The sequence below is a fragment of the Drosophila subobscura genome, chromosome A (genome assembly GCF_008121235.1).
Source record: "Drosophila subobscura isolate 14011-0131.10 chromosome A, UCBerk_Dsub_1.0, whole genome shotgun sequence".
Taxonomy (NCBI): domain Eukaryota; kingdom Metazoa; phylum Arthropoda; class Insecta; order Diptera; family Drosophilidae; genus Drosophila; species Drosophila subobscura.
In genome coordinates this window covers 873,472-900,897 of record NC_048530.1, presented here as the reverse complement: position 1 = coordinate 900,897, position 27,426 = coordinate 873,472, and the positions used below count along the sequence as shown (strand labels likewise).

Genomic DNA, 27,426 nt, shown 5'->3' with positions numbered 1-27,426 from the left:
TGTTAAATATATACCCAGCTAAATAAAAAAATCTTACAAACCTCCTCTACGTAATAACTATACATTTTTATCAGTTTAATTACTGCCTATACGTATTAATATGTTCCAACTCGACATACCGAATTTGTCATTGATGATGAAGATGTGATCTCCCATCAGTTTGTTCCTGATAATGGTTAGGAGTGTTAGGTTATGACTAAACGTGTTGGCCACCCTCGAAAACTTTCATATTTCATTTCCATGAAAGATAGTCTTAAGTGCTTCCACTTTACTAATCGTTCTTGGCCGGGCCTGAAGATATGCGATTGACTGTCCATTACACCACCCGACACGATTTCCCCTAAGAAATCAAACCAACTTTTTCTGAGGCTTATAAATAGAGTCGGTTATCCAATTTTAGCTCAGCCGTCTCTCCATAGATTTTGATGAGCAATTCCTTCAACGACGCCTAATTATTGCACCTGTACATATGTTCTTAAATTCAAAATTTCGGAATAAAAAACTGCACAAAAATCATAATATTTGGATTTGAAAGCTTAATTCTCAGATGCTAAGCTTAAACCACAAAGTGCTTGGGTCCAATTTTTAGCTGCGTCAATTAGCTTTTCAGAATGGAAATGTTCTTTATAACCAGATCTAAGATACTTAAGTTATATGAAAAAACGAACCACTACCTCTGAAAAAAGCGTTAACAAAAAGCACTTTGAACAATTATAAAAAAAAAATTGTGCAATTAAAAAAAAAAAACAATTCATTAAACAATGTAACATTCCAAGTCTATCAGAAAAGTCTGTTTGGTTCCTTGAGGAAATAAAAAGTTCGATTTTGTCGAGTGGTGTTATCAGAAATTTTGCACTCCCGCATAAATATAAATATAGTTCGAAGCAAGCTGGTGGTCAGCCCATAAATTGTTAACCATTGACCGAGCGACATGATTACCCCCCTACTGGTGTGTTTTTTGGCGCTCGTCGGCGCAAGCTCCACCGTCAGCTTTGAGTTTCATTCCACACACATGGATACAGATCACTTTGCGGGCACCGAACATTATATGGCCACATCCAGACTTCGACGTTTGGTGATTGAGTTTATAGACTACTACCAGAATATTACGCTATCGGATCTGAACCTGTATCAAAATTCATTTGTGCCCACGGCTCAGGATCTGCAGTGCTTGGAAGATCTGTTACTCTTAATTCAGGAATTGTCCTCGGGTAGAATCTGGCCACTTAGGAGTAAGTTGAAACGATGTTTTGATAATTTAATTACTAAACGAATGATGCCAATAAATTCTTTATTATTCAGTGATTGACTCGTGGGGTTCGTTGCCTTCGGGAATACTCTATGGCAACATGTGGGATCTGGGACACTACGACGAGTGTCTCAACGTTGATCACGCTGTCTCCACAAGTCACAGCGTCCGGGGAAAGTACTGCTTTGCCAAGGTCTCGCTCGCCTCGAGCATTTCGTCCCTACTCAGCATAAAGACAGCGGTCTGCTTTCCTGCATCCTGCTCAGCTGCTCACATGGACACAATGCTGCGACGGCTGTTCGAGAAGTTGCTTAACGTGGAGATTAGTACGGACCTGCAGTTTGTGGATGAGAACACGTGCAGGAGTGCCGAGAAGAAGCCCTATGATGGCCTCACCATATTCACCATGTAAGTTACTTTCTATGCTAATATTTCTGGGTAGATTTTCTTACCCACATCCCTCCAGAGTTGTGCTATCGGTTTTGTGTGCTTTGATGGTCCTATCCACGTTGTATGACTATTTATTCATTGAGGATCAGAGTAAGTGACTGAACAGAGACTGAACCAGGTTTAAATGTATTTAAAATTATGCCTTAACTTCTCTTTCGTAGAACAATTTTCACCGCTCGTCAAGGCCTTCTCGGCGCGTGCGAACTCGCGTGTACTCTTCCGGATTGTAGACACCAAGTCAAACCCCAATATTATTGACTGTCTTCACGGAATGCGTTGCCTGTCGTTCATCTGGGTGGTATACGGACATGACTATCTGGTGGCTTCCATGGGGCCCAATATGAACTATGTCGACATGTTAACGGTAAGATGGCATTCTTAAAGGATACCGATAAGCAACCGAAACTCAACATAATCCAACTTTCGTCTAGTGGTTTAACTCGGCATTCCGCATGTTGATAACGCAGGGTATATACGCGGTGGATACTTTCTTCTTCTTGAGTGGCTTATTGCTGGTGCTGATTGTCTTACGCGTCATGGAAAGGTATGTTTTGACTACCATCATGCTTGTGCACCATTATATTAACCGCTCGTATGCTTATTAGGACAAAAGGAAAGCTCAATATACCCATGATGTATCTCAATCGCTATCTGCGCCTAACGCCCGTCTTGGCGTTGGCTATTCCTATGTACATGAAAATCTTGCCCCTTCTGGGAGACGGGCCACTGTATGGATCCGTTTCAGTTGATGACTATGCCAGCTGCAGCGACTCTTGGTACTTAACACTCCTATATGTGCAGAATTATGCTGCAGAATCAATCGTAAGTCTCAATATATGATGAGTACTGGGAATCTTTCCCTATCCTTTCCTTTTCAGTGTGTGTCCCATTCCTGGTATCTGGCAGTGGACATGCAACTATACATCATTGCCCCCTTTCTGTTGATTTCTCTGTACAAGTGGGGAAGAAAGGGAGCGGCCGGAATCTTTGTACTAATGCTTCTGCTGGCTTCCTGTCTTTTTAGCATGATGGTGATAAACAAAATATCAATGTAATTATGAGCCTATGCATAGAATGAAGGTTCTCAGTCTCACCAAGCTTCCGCATGATCGCTTTTCTTGCAGGTCCTCTCCGAGTACTAATCCAATGAAAAAGATCTACTACTCCACACACACTCGAGCCTCACCATATTTAATTGGCATCCTCTTCGGGTACTTCCTGTACATAAACCGTGTCAAGCCGTATAAATTAAGCCGTCCTGCTGTCTTCGTGGGCTGGCTGGTGAGCCTGGCTCTCATTTTCACCTGCATATTTGCGGTTTATGGTAAACAATCTGACTCGTATTCTATCTTGGAAGAAGCCTTCAACCTGACACTGACACGCATTGCGTGGCCCCTGGGGCTGTGCTGGGTGGTATTCGCCTGTATGCACGGCTATGGAGGCCTGGCCAACAGCTTCCTCTCGTCGCCACTGTGGCAGCCTCTGTCGAAACTTTCCTACTCCGCCTACATCTTTCACATGTTTATCGAGAGCTTCAACGGCGGCATCACGCGTACCAACACATACTTCAGTGATTACCAAATGGTATGTTCAGACTGCATTGCCCAGTCAGCTCTTCAATTTATTTTATTCTCAGATGCTTCGTTTCTGGTCTGACTTTGGCTTCACTCTGCTGCTTGCTTTTCTTATGTACATCCTAATCGAGGCACCCTTCGGTAACCTGCAAAGTCATTTGCTACAGACTCGCAAATCTAGCTCGAAAAGTGAAGGGGATGCTCAGTTGAGAACTACAGTCTTTGAAGGACCAACGAACGAGTCGGCTCCTGGTCCGACTAAAGAAGAGACGCCAGCTACCTGCCACATACAGGAGTAGGGAGTAGGACTTAAATTCTCCACTAGGAAGCTAATGCAATTATACTTCGACTTTAAATTTTGCATTATAGTGAAACTACAGCAACATAACATTGCAAGTACTTAACATTTTTAAACTCTTAACAAACAAAACCTTGCGACAGCCTTTTTTTTTACCGTTTTTGGCGTGAGGTAGCGTCACTTAAATCGATATAAAAACGAGAAGGGACGTGTGAGACGCTTCTTACGCGTCACAACTTATATACCCGGCACTCAGTACTACATCTGCAACTTAGCGGTTATTTGTCAAATTATACATTTGAGGCAGAGGCAGAGACGCGGCAGAACCAGAGGCCGCACACTACAGAAGCAGAGTGTGAATAAGAGAATGTGAAAAAAGCAAATATAAGCTGCGGGACGGGGTGGGTCGGGGCTAATTTTTGGAATACACTTGTAACAGTGTGAGCATAAAGCAGTCTGGAGACAACATTTGGTGGATCTAGATCTTTTAGTCTCTGAGAACTAGCTGACAAACAAGACGGACAGACGGACAGACAGACAGACAGACAGACAGACAGACAGACAGACATAGACTCGGCTATTGATGCTGATCAAGAATATATACATATACTTTATGGGGTCGGAATCGTTTTTACGAATACGTTTTCACATTACCCTAAACAGTTTTACAGCTTTGTAAACAGTAAGCGTCGAACGTCCGCACATCCATCCTCGCTATCATTTCTGAATATGTCGGCAAACAATGATCAGGCAATCGCCGATCTTTTTGCAAAATTGTTTCAAACAACCTATTCCCAGGAAAGCTGGTCATGTGTATCCAACAAGTTTACCAAGGTCGAATGGCATTTCTGCCCTTTGTTTAATGAAAGCTCCTTACTTCATGAACTTCAATTAGTTAAGCCGGTATTTTTATCCGGCCCTGACGGAGTTCCCGGCTGTGTACTCAGGTACTGTGCCGAGTCTCTGTGCGAACCTTTGCTTAAATTATTCAATCTTTCCATCCATTCTTCTAGCTTTCCCCCCATCTGGAAGGATTCCTTTATAATTCCTCTCCATAAGAAAGGTAGCAAGTCTGACGCTAAAAACTATAGAGGTATATCCAAGTTATCCGCTCCTAACATGTTCAAGAACATTTTAACTCCGCACTTGCAACATCTCTGTAAATCACATATATCTCCAGCTCAGCACGGATTTATACGGCGACTATCAACAACCACTAATCTTTTAGAGTTTACCCTCTTTGTCATTAAAGGGTTCCAAGGTAACTTGCAGACGGATGTTATTTACTCTGATTTCAGTAAGGCATTCGATTCTGTAAACCATTCTCTTCTTGCACAAAAGCTCGACCTTCTAGGGTTTCCGCCCATACTTTTGATATGGATTTCTAGCTACCTGTGTTCTAGGTCTCAAAGGGTTCTTTTCAAAAACTCCTTATCTTTACCTGTCATGGTTACTTCTGGAGTACCACAGGGTAGCCATTTAGGCCTCTTAATTTTCACACTATTTATTAATGACCTGCCTTCCGTATTAACAAATTCTCGAGTTTTTATGTATGCGGATGATGTTAAGCTCTGTGTCCAGTATAAGGATAGCTCCATAGCTTTCAGTCATTGTGTTGTGCAAATATGTTACACCTTAATGCCTCGAAGTGCAAAGTAATGACTTTTCAGGGCTCCAGCCCCTTACTGGCTCCTTAAACCCTCTGCGGTATTTCTCTTGAGAGAATGTGACGCCCAGCGCCGCAGCCTCAAGCGCCGGCGCCACAATGTACATATATAAACATACACGCACATACATATTAGCATAGATATTACAATAAGAGAACAAAGCCTGAAGAAGAAGCCACTGAAGGAGCAGAACACTGAAGATAGAGTATAGAATATAGATATTGGTATATAAATATAAACAACAAGAGAACCAAGCCTGAAGAAGAAAGCCACTGAAGGAGAAGAACACTGAATAAACAATGTAGAGATATAAGATATCGAAACATATAAAACCACTGAATAAATACCGAATATACCAAGAAAACACAGTATTCTGACGAACGGCCACACTAAACAGCCGGGCGCAGTACTAAACAGCGGATCGCCGGCGCAGTAATCGCATCTCGAACAGCCTGGATCGCCGGCCTGGGATTAAAATTTCTTGTAAGCAGAGCCGACGACAAAGGTCCTGTAATAAATAACCGCCCTCAGTTCATCCACCTCTGAATCCTCCCCCCGAGTGGTAGTCCCCACCAGACAGCCCTCTGGATTAACTTCCCCGAGTGAACCCGGCGCGGCCCCACCAGCATACCCCAGCCGAACCGTCTCCAGAGTGGGCTCCATCTCGTCACGCCTCGGTGGCAACCGCCCGGCCCACCAAAGGGTCGCAGATTTAATACTCTGTAAATGAACCAATAGCATAGAAATTGCATACCCTTTTACCGCCTAATCCTCGCCTAAATATTGATCTGAAGGAAACCTCTGGAAACTAATAAATAGAAATAGAAATTGGAATCCTTAGTATGGTCAAGATGGCGAAAGTGTGGATTAATCAGGCAACGAAGGCAGAGCTACTGAGCTACTGTGAAGAATTTGGTCTGGATAGGATGGAAGGAGTGGAAGTCCTAAGGAAACATCTACTGCAATTCGTAGAGAGGACGGATTTATCAAAACAGGTCCAGGACAGGCTGGAGCAGCTGGGAAATTTACAGACAAGGAACAGGAGCCCCAGACAAATATCGCCAAAATCAGCGCAAGCCAAGGCGCAAATAGAAGACCAGCAAGGAGAACCGAAAACGGCAAGGAAGAAGCCCCTATTCACGAAACAGATCAAGAAAGGATCACCAGAGGCAGTAGCCATCATAGAAAAAATCCGCAAATGGGACCTAACATTTGCAGGGAAAGGGCAACTACTTGAGTTCCTCAGCCGGATGGAGGAATTGGCAGAAATATACGGTATCGAACAGGACCACCTAGTGTTCCTAGAAGAAAGCTCCCTGGACTGGTGGCACACGAAGCCAGCACCAGTAAACACATGGGAAGAAGCGTAAACCGGACTGAAAGAACCTTGGTACCTCGGTACCAACAGGAATTGAAAAAATAAGTATCCGAGCGGAAACAAGCGGAGACAGAGACAATCAGGGACTACGTCCAAAACTTAAGGAAGCTCATGCGATTTGGAACATACTCGGAAGAAGAGAAACTGGAGATTACGTATGCCAATTGCAGGCTAGCCATAAAACTGTATGTGAAAAGAAGAGAATTCCAAACGTTAGCAGAATTCATGAGCTCGGCGGAAGAATTCGAGAAGCTGGAAACAGAAGCAGGACTCTCGAAAGTGAATCTATATGGAAACCAAAACCACGAACCATACTGGCAGGGGTCACAAGCCAGACACTTCAAATGCCACAGATGTGGTCAGAATGGGCATGAAGCCCGAACATGCAACAGGGAGCCCGTCCTATATTGCTGGGTTTGCAACAAGCAAGGAATACGCACCATAGAATGCTGCAGAAGGCCACAGGGAAACGCACAAGGCCCGAGGCAGCACAGCGATGCTTTCGGGACCCAGAACCAGGGCAGCGGGACTCAACCGAGCTAAAATACGAGGACAGCCAACTCCTAGGATGGGCCAGAATCGGCGAACGAATGGTGGAAGTAGTAATCGACACAGGAGCGACAAGGTGCATGATTAACGAAGAAACGGCCAGGAAATTACAAAACGAAGGAGTGGAAGGAATAGAGAGAAGGCTAATTAGGCTGGCAGAAGGCAGCACTCGAAAAACAACCCGCAGGTTCAAAGCCAAGGTGGAACTAGGAGGCCAAAAAACCACACAATCGTTCCTAATAATGAACAGAATCAACTGAACGTTGGAAGCGGCACCTTCGCTGCTCCCAACTAAATAAACGATACTAAAATATAAAGTGAAAAAGTATTACATATCCTTACGTATCCTTACATGGCGACCGTGACAGGACACTATAATATACATATATAGACGGTAGAACATGGAACACATTGCCCGCCAAAACATTTTAAATAATTCATACACTCTGCTCAGTGTATGATCTTCTGCTGGCTGCGCATGCTCTTATCTCGTTTTACTTTTCTGCTCTACCTGTCTTTCCGTTACTTACACTTTTGTTGGTGCGAGAGACTCGCTCAGAGAGCGATCGTAAGAGAAAGAGAGGATTAGTGTTGTGAAACGAAAATTGTAATGCAAATGCTCTAAAATATCTTAATAACGGCAAAGTCAGAAACAAATAAATGCCAAAGCAGCAAGCACGATAACAACAACAAGCCACAAGTGTGAGGGGCAATCCGTCCCTTACGCCAGCGCGGGAGACCTGGAGATTGGAACTAAAACACAAAAAGTCTGAGTGAGTAGAGTGCGAGTAATGGGCAAATGAGGCCAGAAAAACAAAATAAATAAAAGAATAGCACACATTAAGTGGCTATTATATACGAATACGCCGCCCCCATGGGCAACAGCACAAAAATTTACTGCTGAACTTGATTTTCTGAAGGAAAGCCTCCAGCAAAGAAAGCCAAATACCGCAACTCACTCAGCAAACATCAAAATTATCAATGATAAACTAATTAGAAAACCACAATCTCCCAAGCCGTTGCCGAAAAGACCTGATGTCTGTCCGAACGACTGCCCTGGACCACTATACGACGCGGCATGCAGATCCACCTGCCACCCACCCCGTCTGAGCCATGGAAATCTGAAGTGAAGACAACAGCGCGAGGGGCACTCCGCCACTTGCGCCTTCGAAGGAGCGTCAGCGTAGCCAAACCGGCGACGACCAGCTGACGCGGAGGAGCAACAACACTGCTGCCATCATAATACATATTATTACTACTTCTAATATATACATACATATAAAAAAAAAATTTGTAAAATTGTGCGGAACCTTCTCTGCTCGATTAGAAGTATAGCCCGTAAAGCTATACGAAACAATAGGCAGGAAAAGTTGTTAAAATTAATGCAAAGTAATTCAATATCGAAATAATTGTTGTTATAATGTGCGCAAATTGTTTTTATAAACTATATAAGTTGCACAACAAATGTCTGAAAAAGAAATATATGAGTCAGGCAAATGACCTAGACAAAATCCAAAAAAAAAAGGAAAAGAGCACAACCAACACTGAATAATTAAAAATATAATTAATTTTGTAACTTTAAGAAAATGAAATAAAATAATTATAATGAATTTAAAAAAAAAATATAAAAAATAAATAAATATTAACTAAAATATGGCTACACTAAAGACAATTACAGAAACGTATGACAGAATTCAGTTTACCCTTGTTTTAAAGAAAGAATTTATATCCATAAAATAATGGAATGGAATGAACTATATAAAGAAATAAATAACATAAAAATTGAGTTTGATAAATCGTATAAATCACTTACACAAAACAGGCCAATTCAAAAAAATACTATTAGGAAACATGTAGAAGTACTAGTAAAATGCTTCAATGACGCACGTATACTAATTCATGTCCATAGAGAAAGATTAAATCAAAATCATTGGTCCCAAGTTTCAAAACTTTTAATAAGACTACGATCTAATTTAATATCAATTAAACTCAAGTTCAATTTAGATATATCAGTACCGACCATACTTAACACTTCTCTAACAGTTGAAACTGGTGATGAACCGGAATCAACAGAACAAATAGACACTGACCAAATAGAGTCAGAAGAGCTTGAAAACCCCAAAATAGAAGAGTTAGACACTGACCAAATAGAGTCAGAAGAGCTTGAAACCCCCAAAATAGAAGAGTTAGACACTGACCAAATAGAGTCAGAAGAGCTTGAAAACCCCAAAATAGAAGAGCAAGATTTAAATAATCTCACTATTCCAGCTGTTTTGTTGCCAGATCTGGATAATTCTTTAGATTCTGATACTTGTTCTGATACTTGTTCAAGCATAATAGAGAATAAATTAAGCAGCACTACAATGGCGCAAACTAATATTGATTTTATTAATACAGCATCCAAGCTTATACCAGTTTTTGATGGTAAAGCTGAAAACTTAACAAGTTTCATTGATGCATTAGAAATATTAGAATTAATAAAAGGCGTACACGAACAATTAGCAATTTCGATGATAAAATCAAGGCTAAAAGGTGTCGCCAGAAATTTAATAGGAAATGAAAAAACAATACCTGAAGTCATTGCCAGATTAAAAAGCCAAGTCAAAGGCGAAACTGTAGAAGTATTGTCAGCAAAACTGATGAACCTACAGCAACGCAATAAAACTGCTAACCAGTACACACTAGAGGTTGAGCAGATGACAAAAATGTTAGAATGTGCATATATAACAGACGGCTTACCCCTAGAGTTAGCCAGAAGTTATTCCACTCAGCATGCAGTCAAAGCAATGACTAAAAATTGCACAATCGATAAGGTAAAACTTATCATGCAAGCTGGTACCTTCAATACTATGAATGATGCCGTATCAAAATTTGTAAACAGTTGCACAGAAGCAACCGGACAGCAAAACTCTGTCCTATATTACAACAATTTTCCACAGCGCGGCGGAAACCGCGGACGTGGAAATTATAGAGGTAACTTTCGCAGTCGTAATAATAATTACAACAATAGTACCCAATACAACAATGGACGAGGCCAATATAGAGGAAACTCAAGAGGCCGTGGCAACTCGAATAGAGGCCACAATTATACTAACCAAAGTAATGTCAGAGTAACCCATAATACATCGGGAAACTCGCAAAACCCTTTAGATGCTCAACAGTAGAAAATGCAAAGGTTCATACCATTAATCTCAGTCAGAACATATTTGTATCATTCAACCACGTGACTACAGGAAAAGAACTTGTCTTTTTAGTAGACACGGGTGCAGACATTTCAATAGTTAAAGAAAATTCTGATGTCTTTCATGACATACAAGATAATTATATTATAGACATAAAAGGAATAAGTCAAGAGGTAACCAAATCCAAGGGGTTAACTTCTATTACAATACAGACCACTAAGTACATAATCCAACACGATTTTCACATCGTGGATTTACAATTCGATTTTATTAAAAAATACAACTGTCAATTAGACTTCAAGCCATCTGAAGATTGGCTTATAATTAGACCTAGTAACTTAAAATTTCCAATATTATGTTCCAATAACATACAGTTCTGGCAACAACTCAATACTTCTGCCAGCAAGATCCCAAGTAATTAGAAAAATCCAACTTAATTCAAAAGAAGACAGTGTATTGATTCCAAATCAAGAAATTAAGCATGGTATTTACATAGCAAGTACCATAGCAACATCTAAAAACGCTTTTATAAGACTACTCAATACAACAAATAAAGATCAAGTAGTCAGTACAAATAATTTAACGTATGAATCACTTTCGAACTACGAAGTAGTCAAAACTAATCCAGAAAATAGAGAAAAATCTGTATTATCTCAACTTTCGAAAAACTTTCCTCCACAGTTCCAATCACAGCTTACAAGCTTATGCACCCAATATAAGGATATATTCGGACTGGAAACAGAACCGATAAGCACAAATAATTTTTATAAACAAAAACTGAGATTAAAAGATGATGAACCAGTGTATATTAAAAATTATAGAAGCCCACACAGTCAGGTGAACGAAATACAGAAACAAGTCGGAAAATTGATCACCGACGGGATTGTTGAACCATCTGTATCTGAATATAATAGCCCATTATTACTTGTCCCTAAAAAAACAACTCCAAATTCAGAAGAAAAGAAATGGCGATTAGTAATTGACTATCGTCAAATTAATAAAAAATTACTGTCCGATAAATTTCCACTCCCAAGAATTGATGATATTTTGGATCAACTTGGACGAGCAAAATATTTTTCATGACTTGACTTAATGTCTGGATTTCATCAAATTGAACTCGCAAAAACTTCGAGAGATATAACGTCGTTTTCAACGAGCAATGGCTCGTATCGCTTCACGCGATTACCTTTCGGACTAAAAATAGCGCCTAATTCATTTCAGAGAATGATGACTATAGCATTCTCTGGATTAGAACCTTCACAAGCATTCGTTTATATGGATGACTTAATAGTTATAGGTTGTTCCGAGAAACATACATATGCTTAAAAACTTAACAGACGTTTTTGAGAAATGTAGGAAATACAATCTAAAGTTACATCCAGAAAAATGTTCATTTTTTATGCACGAGGTGACTTTTCTCGGTCATAAGTGCACATATAAAGGAATACTTCCGGACGACAAAAAATATGATGTCATTATGAATTACCCTACGCCGCACAATGCGGACAGCGCTAGGCGTTTCGTCGCATTTTGCAATTATTATAGACGTTTCATAAAAAATTTCGCCGAATATTCACGGCACATAACAAGATTATGTAAAAAGAATGTTCCTTTTGAATGGACAGACGAATGCGAAAACGCATTCCAATATTTAAAAACAAAACTCATGGAACCTACTTTGCTACAATATCCTGATTTCAGCAAAGAATTTTGTATAATTACTGATGCAAGTAAGCTAGCGTGTGGAGCGGTTTTAACTCAAAACCATAGCGGACTCCAACTTCCCATTGCATACGCATCAAGAGCTTTCACTAAGGGAGAAAGTAATAAGTGTACAACTGAGCAGGAATTAGCTGCAATTCACTGGGCAATATTACATTTTCGACCATATATTTATGGCAAACACTTTACAATTAAAACAGATCACAGACCATTAATATATCTATTTTCAATGATCAACCCAAGTTCTAAACTGACACGTATGAGGCTAGAATTAGAAGAGTATGATTTCACAGTTGAATATCTAAAGGGAAAAGACAATTATGTAGCTGATGCGTTATCAAGAGTAACCATTAAAGATCTACAAAACATTACTGGACATATAATGAAAGTCACTACTAGATATCAAAATAGACAGAAAATCCGCGCGGATAACAAAGAAATAGAATTGCCTAGGCAATCTATAGAGAAAGCTTCTAAGCCCAACGTATATGAAGTCATAAACAATGACGAAGTACGTAAAGTAGTGACCTTGCATGTAAAACATACGCTTTGTTTATTTAAACATGGTAGAAAAATTACTGCAAGATACGATGTTAGCGATTTATATACCAATGGAATCCTAGACTTAGGTCAATTTTTCCAAAGGCTTGAAATGCAAGCCGGTATAAACAAAATCAGCCAACTCAAAAATGGCACCGTGGGAAAATATCTTTGAACATGTTTCAATAGATAATTTCAAACAAATGGGCAATAAAATATTGAATACATTAAGAGTAGCGCTACTCAACCTGGTGACCCTTATAGAAAAACAAAAAGAGAAAGAAGCTATACTGTCTAAATTCCATGACGATCCAATACAAGGAGGTCACAGCGGCATTGCAAAAACCTTGGCCAAGGTCAAAAGATATTATTTTTGGAAAGGTATGTCCCGAGATATTACTGAGTACATACGAATATGTGAAAAATGCCAAAAAGCTAAAATAACCAAGCACAGTAAGACTCCATTAATCATAACTGATACACCAATAAATGCTTTCGACAGAGTGATAGTTGACACTATTGGTCCACTACCAAAATCAGAAAATGGCAATGAATATGCAGTCACTCTAATATGTGACCTAACTAAATATTTAGTTGCCATACCAGTTCCAAATAAGAGCGCGAACACTGTCGCTAAAGCAATTTTTGAATCATTTATTCTGAAGTACGGTCCAATGAAGACGTTCATTTCGGACATGGGAACAGAATATAAGAATTCAATTATAAATGATTTGTGCAAATACCTAAAAATTGAAAATATAACATCTACGGCACACCACCACCAGACAGTTGGAACAATAGAACGTAGTCATAGAACTTTCAATGAATACATACGCTCATATATATCGGTTGATAAAACTGATTGGGACGTATGGCTTCAATATTTCGTTTTCTGTTTCAACACGACCCCCTCAATGGCACATAATTACTGTCCATATGAGTTAGTATTTGGTAAAACAAATAATTTACCAAAACAATTTAATAGTATAGATAATATAGAAACCATATATAATATTTTTTTTTTTTTTTTTTTTTTTTCTGGACGTTGATATGCAATGACTGCACCATCAAGTGGCCCATGCGACACCAAGCCAAAGCCTGTTACGCGCGGAACCCAGCAGAACGCAGCCCTCCTCCCGCCAAACCGACCGAGGGGCGCTGCCGCATGACGCGCGGCGCGATTAACCGAACCGGTCGCGAGCATGCAGGAAAGATAGATGTTAGGCTAATATTCGAGGAAAATTAGAACTAAACACAACTAAACTAGAGCAACTATAGCTAAGCAAGCAAAATTATCAAAGTCAAAAATTTAATTAACTACGGGAGAGGTAGGCTAGTATAAGAGATTTAAGAAGAGGAAGGGAGTGAGTCGAGGATATAATGTGATAGAGAGAATTATAATCCGAGCATAACACTCTAAAGGGCTCGTGCAAGGCATAATTCGATCTACACATTGGAAGGAACAAAGGAATATAGTTTCTAGTGGGTCTAATGGGAATCGTAAAGTTTACGCGGCTCAACAAGTCAGGGCTGTCTACATCCCCCTTGATCAAGTTGTGCATATAAATTACACCAAGCATTTTTCTACGACTAACTAAGGATGGAAGATTTATTAAAAGAAGTCTACCACGGTAGGATGGCAGTCTCACAGTTGCATCCCAGTTGAGGCCCCGTAGGGCAAATAATAAGAAGTTTTTCTGTACTGATTCAATACGGTCCTGATGTATGTTGTACTGAGGGCACCATACACATGAGCCGTATTCTAAAATCGGACGAACAAGCGAGATATAGAGAGTCTTCGTTATATAGGGGTCATCAAATTCCTTTGACCACCTCTTTATAAACCCAAGCACACTCATGGCTTTATTTACCATGGTAGAAATGTGTTCAGAAAACTTTAACTTGGGGTCTAGTTTAACACCAAGATCATCAACTAATGTAATTCTCTCAAGAGAACTACCACAGAGGGTGTAAGGCTGGAGCGATGAAAAGTCATTACTTTGCACTTCGAGGCATTAAGGTGTAACATATTTGCGCAACACCATGACTGAAAGCTATTGAGATCAGATTGCAAGCGAGAGTGAAATGAGATGTCCTTATACTGGACACAGAGCTTAACATCATCCGCATACATAAGTATTCGAGAATTTGTTAAGACAGAAGGCAGGTCATTAATAAAGAGTGTGAAAAGTAAGGGGCCTAAATGGCTACCCTGTGGTACTCCAGAAGTAACCATGACAGGTAGGTTAGGTTAGGTTGAGGCGGCTGTCGGGGATTGTCAGAGACCCGACACACTTAGGCCGGTTTCGGCCCATTGTGATACCGCATGTTTCGCTCCCTTCTCTCCCGTGAGACCCTATTTTATCCATTATCCCATCCGGATGCCCTTATGAAGCCTGCGATCCGTCTGGGACAGATTGTAGACATGTCCGAAATGTCATTTAGAAAAGGAGCGCCCAAGTATTGGAGTCTCCTTCTACTGAGAGCCGGGCAGGAGCAGAAAAGGTGTTCCACAGTCTCCTCCTCGTCCTCATCTCTACAGCTTCGACAGAAGTCGTTATAAGGGGCTCCCAGCCTGTTTGCATGTGTGCCTATTAGCCAGTGTCCCGTAAGGGAGCGTATGACTGAGCTGCACCTACTCCTACTGAGTTTGCAGAGCTCATCGGTGCGCTTCCTATTGATGTTAGGCCATGTTTGCCGAGTTATGCGACATAGTGGCACAGTTTGCCATCTGTCATTTATTAGTTGCTTAAAATGTTCTTTTATTTTGAGCTTGCAGGTGGCCATTGGCATACGTATATCCTCCTTATCATTGAGAAGGGGGATTGTTGTTCCAGCTCTGGCCAGCTCATCTGCTATACAGTTGCCTTCAATGTCCTGGTGGCCCGGGACCCATATTAGGCTGATGACGAACTGATAAGCCATCTCGTGAAGAGATTTGCGACAGTTTGCCACTGTAGCCGAGCTTGTTGTTATCGCATTTAGTGATTTGATTGCAGCTTGGCTATCACTATAGATGTTTATGTGAGTCGCCTCAGGGGTTAGTTCCTGAAGACAGTTCAAAGCTTCCTTGATCGCTATGACCTCCGCTTGGAAGACACTGCAGTGATCCGGAAGCCTGAAGTAGTGACTTATGTTCAGCTGTTCGGAGTAGATTCCTCCTCCGACCTTGTTGTCCAGCTTTGAGCCATCAGTAAAAATTTGAATGGCTTCCTTTGGACCAGGTGGTCCCTCAAGCCAGTCGTTTCTGTGAGGGATGATTGTTTCAAAGGGGGTATCTGTATACTCCCTCGGAACGCAGTAGTCCGTTTTTGAAGGGACGATGTTGTTTCCATTTAGGATGGATGCATGGCCGGTGCGATGTGACACCCATTGGTCAGAGTCTCTGAGACGGATTGCTGCCATTTCTGCCTGCTCCTTACCTGCAAGTTCAGGGCTCTGCAGGCAAAGTATAGCATTTAGCGCATCCGTTGGTGTTGTGCTCAGAGCTCCACTGATGCTTAGGGCTGCAGTACGCTGCACCTTGCTTAGTTGCTTAGTGATGGTTCCCTTCGATAGGGCAGTCCACCACACTGCGACTCCGTAGAGCAGTATTGGTCTTACTATTGCTAGGTAGATCCATTGGACTATTCTTGGGTTCATGCCCCATTTTAGCCCAATGGCCTTCTTGCAAGTGTAGAGGGCTATCGTAGCCTTCTTCACTCTGTCTTTGATGCTTAGGTTCCAGCTGAGCTTTTTATCAATTACCAACCCTAAATAACTGGCACTGTCGCTGAAGGAGAGCCTGCATCCGTTTAGTATTGGGGGGTTGAGAGACGGGATTTTGTATTTGGTTGTAAACAACACAAGTTCCGTTTTAGAGGGATTAATTCCCAGTCCACGCGACTTTGTCCATTCTGACAGTCGTGCGAGCTTTGCGGTCATTAGTTCGCAGAGTGTTTGAGGGAATTTTCCCGAGAAGATAATGGCAACATCGTCCGCGTATGCTACCACCTTGCAGCCCTCCCCTTCCAAGTCACACAAAATCTTATTGACTGCTATGTTCCATAGAAGGGGAGACAGGACACCGCCTTGCGGGGTGCCTCTGTTGACATACCTAGACTGAGTGGACGATCCCATTGATGATGTCACTGTCCTGCATGTGAGCAATTGATCTATGAGCATCACCAAGTGACGATCCACTCCCAGGTCAGTCAGGGCCTCTGTGATGGCTTCCGGTATGACGTTGTTAAAAGCACCCTCAATGTCTAGGAAAGCGATTAAGGAGTATTCTTTGACATGTAGAGATTTCTCTACCGCCGAGATTACTTCATGGAGTGCCGTTTCCGTGGATTTCCCTTTTCGGTAGGCATGTTGAGCGCCTGCCAGCCACTGAGGATTAATGGTTGTCCTCAGCTGCAGCCCGACTAGTCTTTCAAAGGTTTTAAGAAGGAAGGACGATAGACTTATTGGTCTGAAGTCTTTTGGGGTTGTGTGTGAGGGTTTCCCTGCTTTGGGGATAAAGACTATTTTAGCCTTTAGCCAAGCGCGGGGGATTTTTCCCACTGTCAGTATCTTCCTGAAGATACTTTGCAGCCAGTTGATGGCCATGTCCCCGGCTTTTTGTAGCTGAGCCGGAATGACTTGGTCCGGGCCAGGCGATTTGTAGGATTTAAAGCTGTTTACTGCCCAGCTTATATTCCGTTTTGTGAGGATGTGCCCCATCGAGGTTTCCGGGCCTTCACTTGGGGTGTCTGCCGGCTCGATGGTCGAACACCCAGGAAAGTGAGTATCGAGTAGAATGTGTAGGGAGTCCTCGCTAGAGTTTGTCCACGTACCATCAGTTCTCTTGAGATATCCCACCGAGGGGGATGTTTTTGACAGGATCTTGCGTAGCCTTGCGGCTTCTGACGTGTCCTCAATTTCGGAGCAACATTTTTGCCAAGAGGCCCTTTTTGCTCTCCTTGTTTCTTTTTTGTATAGGGTTAGCTTACTTTTGTAATTTTCCCAGTGCGCTACCTCGCTGCTGCTTTTGGCTCTGTTAAAGAGAGTCCTGCAGTCTGTCCGGAGGGTATCTATATGTTTAGACCACCAGGGGGGTTTCTTTTTCCCTCTTGGTTTTGTTGAGGGGCAAGCTGCCATGAAGGCCTTATTGCAAGCTTCCGTGAAATTGTCCACAAGACGATTAAGGTCGTCTTGTGTGTCAGGGAATTTTGGGGCTAGAGGGGGGAGTAATTCCTCCATTTTTGCGCTATACGTATCCCAGTTGGTTTTTCTTGGGTTTACATAGCTAGTGGGTATGGTGCTTTCGAGCGATAGGATTGTCTCGATGTACCTGTGGTCGGAGAAGGAGTGGTCCTCTAGGACTCTCCAACTTTTCACTATGTCTGACAGTTTGTGAGACAATAGAGTGAGGTCAATAACCTCTTGGCGGTTTTTAATGATGAAAGTGGGGTCATTACCCCGATTTCCAATAATTAGGTTGGAGTTTAGGATGAAGCTGAAAAGTGACTCACCCCTTACATTTGTATCCGAGCTCCCCCATTGGGTGTGATGAGCGTTGGCATCGCAGCCTATTAGTAGGCTTGTGTCCGACCTCTCGCTGTCGCTGGCAATCTTGCGAACGAGGTCACTGGGAGGATCGCTTTCCTCATGAGCCATGTAGGACGACACCAGGTTCAGGCGTGTCCCTTGTAGCTCTAGGCTAGCCGCCGTGTTGTCGCCGTTGCTAAAGTTGTGGAGCAAAAAGATATTTAAGTGCTTTCTTGCTAATATGCAGGTTCTGATTTTACCTTCCGTTTGGGCTACAATTAGCTTGTAGTCCTTTGTCGCTAATCCACAGACCCTGCCTCCTACCACCCAGGGCTCTTGGATTAGGACTATGTCTCCTCCGCTCGCGACTAAGCGGAGTATAAGAGCAGCGGATGCTGCTTTACAGTGGTGGAGGTTTATCTGCAGAAGCCTCAGAGACTTCATTAGAGTCATTCTCCACCACTGTTATATCGGCGTCCGAGTCGTCGAGGATGTCGTCCCGACACATCGCCTCAAAATCGAGCAGCAGCTCCGTCTCCGAGGAGTAGCTCTCTAGGGCCGGCTCCGGCTCCGGGTCTACTTCCGGTGCCTCGATCTCCGAGGCAACGTCCTGCTCAACTGGGTTGTTGACAGAACGCGCCTCGGCCGCTGCATCCGACTTGTAAACCTTCATGGTCACCGAGCTGAACCCGAAGTTAAGCTCTCCCCTGGCTGCCTCGATCGGGGATCGCAACCGCCTGATTTGTGGGGCCCTTTGATGCCTCCACTTTAGCCACCTTCCAGTCTGAGGTTGGCAGTGTGGGGTTGCATCTCTGCAACATTGTTAGGATCCGCTCGGACTCCTTGAACGTGGCCGGTACCCATATACGGGCCCTTGGCCTACTTGGCACCTCGCTCCAGTCCACAGCGACGAGCTTCGCCCCTGCGTAGACTTCACCGATTTGCGCCACCGCAGCTTTGTATAGCTTTACGGAGCGCTCATCCTCGCAGGCTACCACTTTTATGTTTCCCTGGAACCATCCCATGTCTTTGCAGACTGGGGTGGCCCGGGATCCTTTTCGAGAAGCTCGAAGCAGCGGTCGGCCAGTGCCGCTTCCACCCACTTCCATTGGCTTCTGGGTATTTTCCCCTCCGCGCTGCCTTTATCGAGAACGCCTATCAGCGTCCTCTCCTTGGCAATCTGCGCGAAGGATACATTAGGTAGAACCCTGGATCGCTTCGCGGCAGGTCCGGGCGTCTCTTGAGAGCGTTGCCTCTTCGGTTGTGCGGCCACCTTCTGTGGCTCCACACTGAAGTTGGGCAACACCGCCGAGGCCCATTCTACTTTTTCAGCCAGTTTGTTGGACTGCCAGGCGTTCTGCCGACGGAGTTGTGCCCAGCACTCCTATTTTCGGCATAACTGTACTTCTTGGCGACGCTGGTTGATGGTAAAGTCATCACCCGCCGCTTCACCGGAAGGTTGAGCAGCCGCAATATTGCTTCTGCCCTCTGGTATCAGTTTTGGGTGTTGGCTTTCCACCCATCCCAGGTTTGGGATGGGATCCACCCGGATTCATACCCGCGTCCTTCACCGTGCAGGTCTTTCCTGCGTCTGAGCGGATCGGGCCAGGCCTTTGGGCCGCTGCCTTCTCCCGCTTGGGATTTCTCCCTGTAGGCATTTGGGGAGTGCCTCTCTCGTTTTATTTTTTTTGTTTTCAATATTTTGTGATTTATCCATATAGTTCCCACGAGCTGCAGAGAAGGGGAACGGTCCACCCCGGCAGAGCTCTGCGTTACCCGGGTAAGGCATAATTAGAACAGGGGCTGCCAGGTCCCTGAGCTTTCCGTTCACGACTGGGCTAGTGTTTATACCGGGCCCCAGCCAGGCTGACTCTTGGCACGGGTCGAGTGACACCTTAGTCCGGCCCGGTGTGAGGTGAGTGTTGGGGCTAGGATGTGGGTAGGTGTTGTGTAGGGATGGGATTGTGTGAGCTACTTAATGAGAGGCGGCACCACAAGCGCATCGTCAGTGTTGCTGCGTCGCGAACACCCGCTGGCTGTCCGGGACTGCTTATTTTCGGTACTCTCCCTCAGAGCCAACTTAGTTTATGCTCTTTGGGATGCCCGCCTATTCGCAGCTGACCTACCCACTGGGGTAGGCCGTTCGCTATCCGCAACCTGCGACCCGTCCGGTGGCCTCAGCTAGGCCCCCTCTGAGCCACCTCAAAGCCCAATAGGATCATCGGAGGCGGTGTAGGTAAGGATACAAACAAGCTAATATTGCAAAATGAGCTAGGATCGAGCTATCTTTTCTACAAAACTTGGCAGGAAGGCTGTAGAAGCTTCATAAACATATCTGAGGCAAAGTTGTTGCCTTATATTTAAAGCATTAATTTTAGATAGTTCGGTCACTGTTAACAAGCGCAGCTTATGCGAGCAGTTATGTAAGAAGTCAATGCATTTTAAAACGGAAAGCAATGTGAGATTTAGCGATTGGTTTTCGAAAACACACGTCTGCAGTGCACATAGAAAATGTATTCTAAGCTATTTTTTGCTCGTTCTGCTTCGAAAGAACAGCATATGGCTTTCGGAAAAATTATTAGGTACTTCGGCAAATAGGAGCTCATATAAAATAAAAATGTTAAAGTCTTAAAATCACAAAAATTAATCTACTTCTAGAATTTTGTTGAATTTTTTGTTTTTAAATTGGGCACCGCAAAATTACGTTAAAATCTTTACCTAATCGAAACCAATAAACATAGAGTTATAAGTGGAGACATGGCAGCTGTGCCGAAAAAGAATTTATTTGTTTTTCTCTATGTTTATTCACACAGTGTACGCTGAATACTCTAATGGAAAATATTTGCAACGCCAAGTCAATTGTTGTTATATGTATACATATTTAGATGTTTATAACCGTTTATCCCTTTCGTCCTAAATGTATTTAAGAAATATATGAGCATAGAGAGGATACACAAAATCAATTTATTTTTTATTTGGCTCAAGCTGCTTCATAAAGTCGCAAGTTTGAAGGAAGGGTATGTGATCTCAGAAGCAAGATAAAAATGCCAAAAACGTCTCAAGCGCTAAAAATGAAAAAGCATATGAAGTCGAGAATGGTTACACGCATTGCCATCATGTATGTACATATGTACATATGTGTCACCGCACACATTAAATTGCGAAGCAGACTTGAAGAGGAAACACAACTTTGTTTTTGCGAGAGTCGCTTTGCGTTCAATGCTCAAGAGAGCCAACGCCAAGCTCTCTCTCTCTGGGAGCCAATCCACTAAACTGATTAGGCAGCAGGTTTTTCTGTGCTCTGACCACTCTATATGTTTTTTACTCTAGGTAAAAATCTTCTAAAACCAGTTTTGTTCTATCTGGGTATTTAGGAATCAGAAAAGTTAAGTCGCATTCAAATATTTTACCCAAAAAAAAATTACATAAATGACAAAAATTCAGGCTTTTTACCCATAGTGCACTGCCAATAAATTTCTTTATTCTGGCTATAATAATGATCCTCTCCGATCCCAATTCGGTGATAGATATGGTCATTCCCTACGGAATGGCATTTTTAGTTTTCTTTTATCTTCAAATTTGTAGCTTTGGGAGGTTTTCGTCGTTTTGCGGGGGCGGAAGGGGGCGGGGCTTATTTTTAAATACCCTTGTAACAGTGTGAGCATACAGAAGTCTGGATGCAAAATTTGGTGGCTCTAGCTTTTATGATCTCTGAGTACTAGGCGCTCATCAGGACAGACTGACGGACGGACGGACAGACAGACATGGCTATATCGATTGCTCTATTGATGCTGAATAGAATATATATACATTGTGGGGTCGGAAACGTTTCCTTCTCTGCGGTACATACATCAGTTATTTCGCACAAATACAATATACCCTATTTACTCTTCGAGTACCGTTTGTAAAAAGGACTCATTCCCGCGTGTTTCACCCCCTGTAAATTTGAATTGAAAACCTCACGCATAGTGTACTCATGCTTAGGGGAAAAGGGAGCGATACAGAAGTACTGTTTGGAAGCAACTAAGTCCGACTGGGCGGCACTGGTTTTAATAGATTTATCCATTCACTTTTCCGTGTGTGTGTTTATTCGCTTTTTTGCGGTTACATTTATTTCTCTTCGACGCATTTACAATGCAACAACAGCCAAAAAGCGAGAAGCGGCAAGGGAAATAGCCATTAAAAACAGTTTGTTTCAAAACTGCTGGCACAGCAGCAACAACAGCAGCCAAAGCCGCCGCTCGCAAATTGTTTGCTTCAGCAGCGATTGGCGTGACACTTTTTACATGGCATGGTCACGGACCCAACGCACAGCATTAGCAATTATATAAAGAGGTGCCGTCGGGCCCGTTTGTCACGTATGGATGCTGCTTGTGAGTGCGAGTGAAAGGGTTCTGCGCAGTAAGTGTGAGTGAAACGACAATGGAGTGTGCGCCTGAAGCACTGAACTCAAAGGGAAATGACACGAGGAACGCTGCCGACGACGAGACCTCCTTGTATAGTTGCTTGATGCTTATATAATTACTTCATGGCTCTGCCGCGGAGCTGCCGCTCACGTACACGTGTATTACAGTGATTGGTACCAAAACCAATGTCTTTCGGAGTACCGTTTTGCGTGCTGTCTTCGCACACGAGCGCCAAAACGAAGCGCGAGGTATGGGTGCCGAGCCCTGTTCTAAATACATATTTCTAAAGATATTTTTTTAAATCAACATCCCATTACATCCCCATTAGCTGCAACGACTAGATTTATTTTGTAAATGATTCCCAAATAGTCTGTCGTTGTTTTTAATATCTTTCAATGTCCTGTTCCACGACTCAAGCGAATGTTTGTGTGGCAGCTTAAATACTGAATGAGCTGTTCTGGCTCCATCTAATAAAGTGGCTGCAATGCCCGATGATGCAACGGCCAATGCGATGCCATTATCTGATCGTATTTCAGCAAGAATTAGCGAAATAACGAATGTTTTGCCAGTTCCAACCGGTGCATCCAAAAAGAAGAACCCACCTTGTCCAGCTGAAACTGCGAGCATAATGCGATCATAAATGGTTCTTTGTTCCTCATTCATTAGTGGGACATCGCGTGCAACAATCGCTGCCATTTCTACAGTGCTGTACTGCAGTTCACGATTCATTTCAGTATTTAATAATAAGATGCAGTTCGATTTGGCGAATTTATACCGAAATGACTGAGTGGTAAGTTGGCAATGACAATGCAAAGATCCTCAATAGCAATTAATGCTTCATTGTACATTGCATCGCTGAATGTTATGGTTAGATCGTTGATCAGTTGTCGACCGGGGATGAAAAATGATTAAATTACTTTGGGGTTGGCGATAAAAGGGTCAAAATTTAGTGTTGTATGTATTTTTTAATGCGACATAATAGAAACGAGAAGGGACGTGTGAGACGCTTCTTACGCGTCACAATTTTTATACCCGGCACTCAGTACTACATCTGCACTTTAGCGGTTATTTGTTAAATTCTTTCTTCATCTGTCATCTACATCAACAACACTGCTCACGCCAACACGCTCCTTTAGCTCGCCACCCTCCCCTATAGACACACACTGCAGAGTCGCGGCAGAGGCAGAGGCAGAGACGTGTCAGGGGCAGAGGCCATAAACAGCGCGAATCAGAGTGTGCTGCAATAAGCTGCGGGACTAGGTGGGTTTGGCCACTGCAAAGTAATTTCTTCATTGTGTAGATTTGGGAGTTTTTCGCCCTTTTGCGGAGGCGGAAGGGGGCGTGGCTCATTTTTGAAATACACTTGTAACAGTGTGAGCATACAGAAGTCTGGATGCAAAATTTGGTGGCTCTAGCTCTTATAGTCTCTGAGTACTAGGCGCTCATCAGGACGGACAGACGGACAGACAGACAGACAGACATAGACTCGGCTATTGATACTGATCAAGAATATATATACTTTATGGGGTCGGAAACGTTGCCTTCTGTGCGTTACATACAACCGTTATTCGCACAAATACAATATACCCTATTTACTCTAGGAGTACCGGGTATAAAAACTCGCATGTACTCAGTTTTGCACTTTTTAATTTTGCTCATTATAAGGCTAGCATTTGGGTGCAGGGGCGACCTTGGACTTGCTGTTTCGGGACAAAATATCGCATAGTTTCCACTATGATCACCACCGATTGGCTAATGCCAAGTTTTTCGGCAGTTTAAGATGTCGTATAGCCATTTTCAGTAAGCTAGACAATAATATTTTGAATTTCTCGATGTTGTTTCTTCAGTCTCAGGTACAACATAGCCATTATTTAAAAATTAAATTGTGTACCTATCTGCCAAAACTTCGGAACTAAGAATGTCCGGCTTTAACCAGGTTTCGGTAAACACAATAACATATATATGACATATATATAAACATATAGATGACTATGCTAAGGAAAGTAAATATAGATTAGAAGTAGCATACAAAAGAGCCAGAATAATGATAGAAGAAAATAAGAAAAATAATAAGATTTTATATGATCAGAAAATGAACAACATAGACATATCAGTAGGAGATAAAGTCTTATTGAGAAATGAAACAGGTAATAAGTTAGATTATAAATATACTGGTCCGTACAAAGTAACGGAAATAGGAGATAGAAATAACATTATAATAACGAATAATAAAAACAAAAAACAAAAAGTCCATAAGGATAGGTTAAAAATGTTTATTTCCTAATTGTATTTAGTATGGCCATGCTAAAACATAAATAATTTTTTTTTACATACAAATATTATTTTTAATTTCATTTTCTTTGAAAATATATAAAAACAAAAGAATAGTTTTAATTAACAAAAACAATTTTGTTAACAAAATTTTCATTTGTTAATTAAAACTATTCTTTTAAGTAAAGTATACATATAAAATAACTTCATAATATTACGTTATTTTTCAAAAGGAGGGAGATGTAGTATGCATATATATCGAATATTTACTGTACCAAGAGTATAGCCAGAGAGAGTCACAGTTATGAGTTATATCACAGTTATAACTCGAGCATATGCATATACACGGCGCATAACAAATACATAACCGTCTCTCTGCTGTCCAACTGTGGGCAGCGCAGCGATCAGACTTAGGCTTACTTAGAACCTAGGACAAATGTAAAATTCAGAATCAACTGAACGTTGGAAGCGGCACCTTCGCTGCTCCCAACTAAATAAACGATACTAAAATATAAAGTGAAAAAGTATTACATATCCTTACGTATGCTTACATTGGACGACATAATCGTAATCGGTAGGACAGGGGAAGAACACAAGCAAAAGTTACAAGAGGTCTTGGAAAGACTCCGAAAGGCGAACCTACGCATCAACCCGAACAAATGCCACTTATTCCAAAGGAGGCTGAAATACCTAGGGCATATGGTAAGCGAGGAAGGAATACACACGGACCCGGAGAAAGTAGCAGCAGTCAAGGACCTAGCTGCACCAAAGTCAGCGAAACAACTTCACAGTTTCTTGGGATTAGCATCATGGTACCGTAGATTCGTGCCAGCCTTCACAGAGCGGGCGAAAGTACTACAGAACTTACTAAAGAAAGGGCAGAAATTCGTTTGGGATGACACGCATCAAAACGCATTGACGAATTAAAACGTAGTCTGACGGAAGCACCGGTACTGGCCTGTCCCCACTTCAGCAAACAATTCATACTACAAACCGACGCTAGCGACTGTGGAATCGGCGCAGTTTTAACTCAAGAGGACGCAGACGGGGAACACGTAATCGCATACGCAAGCAGGAAACTGAAAAGCGAAGAGACCAGATATTCGGCCACGGAAAAGGAATGTCTCGCAATATACTGGAGCATCCACAAAATGAAAATGTACCTGGAGGGGTACAAGTTCATAGTAGTTACGGATTACCTAGTACTGAAATGGCTGAACTCCATAGAAAGTCCATCAGGAAGAGTAGCAAGATGGGCATTGGGGCTTCAACCGTTCACGTTCGAGATCCGATACAGGAGGGGAAAGCTGAATGCAGTGGCGGACGGACTATCCCGCTTACCACGCGAAGAACTCAGAGGAACAAAAGTAGTGGATTGCGCATGGTGCCAAGCAAAATGGAACCAGGTGGCAACAACACCAAAAGAAGCACCAGACTATACGATAAAGCACGAACGCCTGTATAGACACATACCCAGCCAAACGGACGATGACAGTCAACCATGGAAATTATGCGTACCGAAACAAGAGAGGATCCGTGTACTCAGGGAAAATCATTCAAGCCCAACGGCCGGACACCTAGGCATCAGAAGAACAAAACATCGAATAAGACAGCGATACTTCTGGCCGCGCCTAAGTCAAGATGTCACCCAATTTGTACGAGCATGCGATAGTTGCCAAATGTACAAGGTATCACAACAGGCAGCAGCGGGAAAAATGCTAACAAAGATAGCAAACGCACCATGGGAGACGATATGCGTAGATTTCGTGGGGCCGTTGCCAAGATCATCACACGGCAACACGGTAATGATCGTGTTTATCGATAAATTTTCGAAGTGGGTGGAGGTCACACCTGCGCGACAGGCAACAGCTGATATTTTTTTAAAAGCGTTCCGCGAGAAATTACTAGCGCGAGGAGGAGCACCGAAGCAGCTAATCTCGGACAACGGAGTGGAATTTACAAGCAATAAAACAAAAAAGGTACTGGAATCATGGGGAGTGAAACACATATACACAGCGCCTTACACACCGCAAGAAAACCCAACGGAGAGGGCAAACAGAACAATAAAAACAATGATCGCACAGTTCGCGGACGGAAAACACAACAGATGGGATGAACAGTTACCGGAATTAACGCTAGCCATAAATAGCAGCAAGTCAGAGTCAACGGGATTCAGCCCAGCATATTTACTATATGGCAGAGAGCTAAGGTTACCAGGAAACCTATTTGACGAAGTCACACAGGGATCCGGGGTGAACAATATGCAAGAAGGGGAGACGGAACAACGACAACAGGTAGAAGCATTGGCGAGGCAAAATATGGAGGAAGCAGCGGCCAATCAGACACGACATTATAACATGAGGAAAAGGGACTGGAAACAAAAAGTGGGGGAAATAGTTTGGGTCAGAACACATCCACTGTCGAAGAAAATTGATAAGACGACGGCAAAACTCGAACCAAAGTACGACGGGCCGTGCACGGTGCTAGAACTAATATCCCCAGTCATAGTAACAGTCAAAGTCAACGCTACTAACAAACGAATAAGAGCACACGTATCCCAACTAAAAACCGCAGCGATCGAGGAGGAGAAAACAGAAGAAATAACACCAATGTCTCTCTTTCATTTCAG

At 42.6% G+C, this 27,426-nt stretch overlaps 1 protein-coding gene across 1 annotated transcript; it reads left to right on the top strand.

The window, feature by feature from the left end:
• Window positions 1-931: 931 nt before the first annotated feature.
• Window positions 932-3,572, top strand: LOC117892238 (nose resistant to fluoxetine protein 6-like). The gene is made up of 9 exons (XM_034798349.1): window positions 932-1,232; window positions 1,303-1,657; window positions 1,716-1,789; window positions 1,861-2,063; window positions 2,131-2,243; window positions 2,305-2,521; window positions 2,578-2,750; window positions 2,824-3,283; window positions 3,336-3,572. The coding sequence occupies exons 1-9, from the start codon at window positions 932-934 to the stop codon at window positions 3,570-3,572; spliced, it is 2,133 nt and encodes a 710-aa protein (XP_034654240.1).
• The last annotated feature ends 23,854 nt before the right edge of the window (window positions 3,573-27,426 follow it).

Excerpts from the sequence above, each read along its gene's own strand:
- LOC117892238 (XM_034798349.1), top strand. The coding sequence starts at position 932 with ATGATTACCCCCCTACTGGTGTGTTTTTTGGCGCTCGTCGGCGCAAGC. Across the intron at positions 2,244-2,304 it reads GTCTTACGCGTCATGGAAAG|GACAAAAGGAAAGCTCAATA; the intron begins GTATGTTTTGAC and ends TATGCTTATTAG. Across the intron at positions 2,751-2,823 it reads GTGATAAACAAAATATCAAT|GTCCTCTCCGAGTACTAATC; the intron begins GTAATTATGAGC and ends CTTTTCTTGCAG.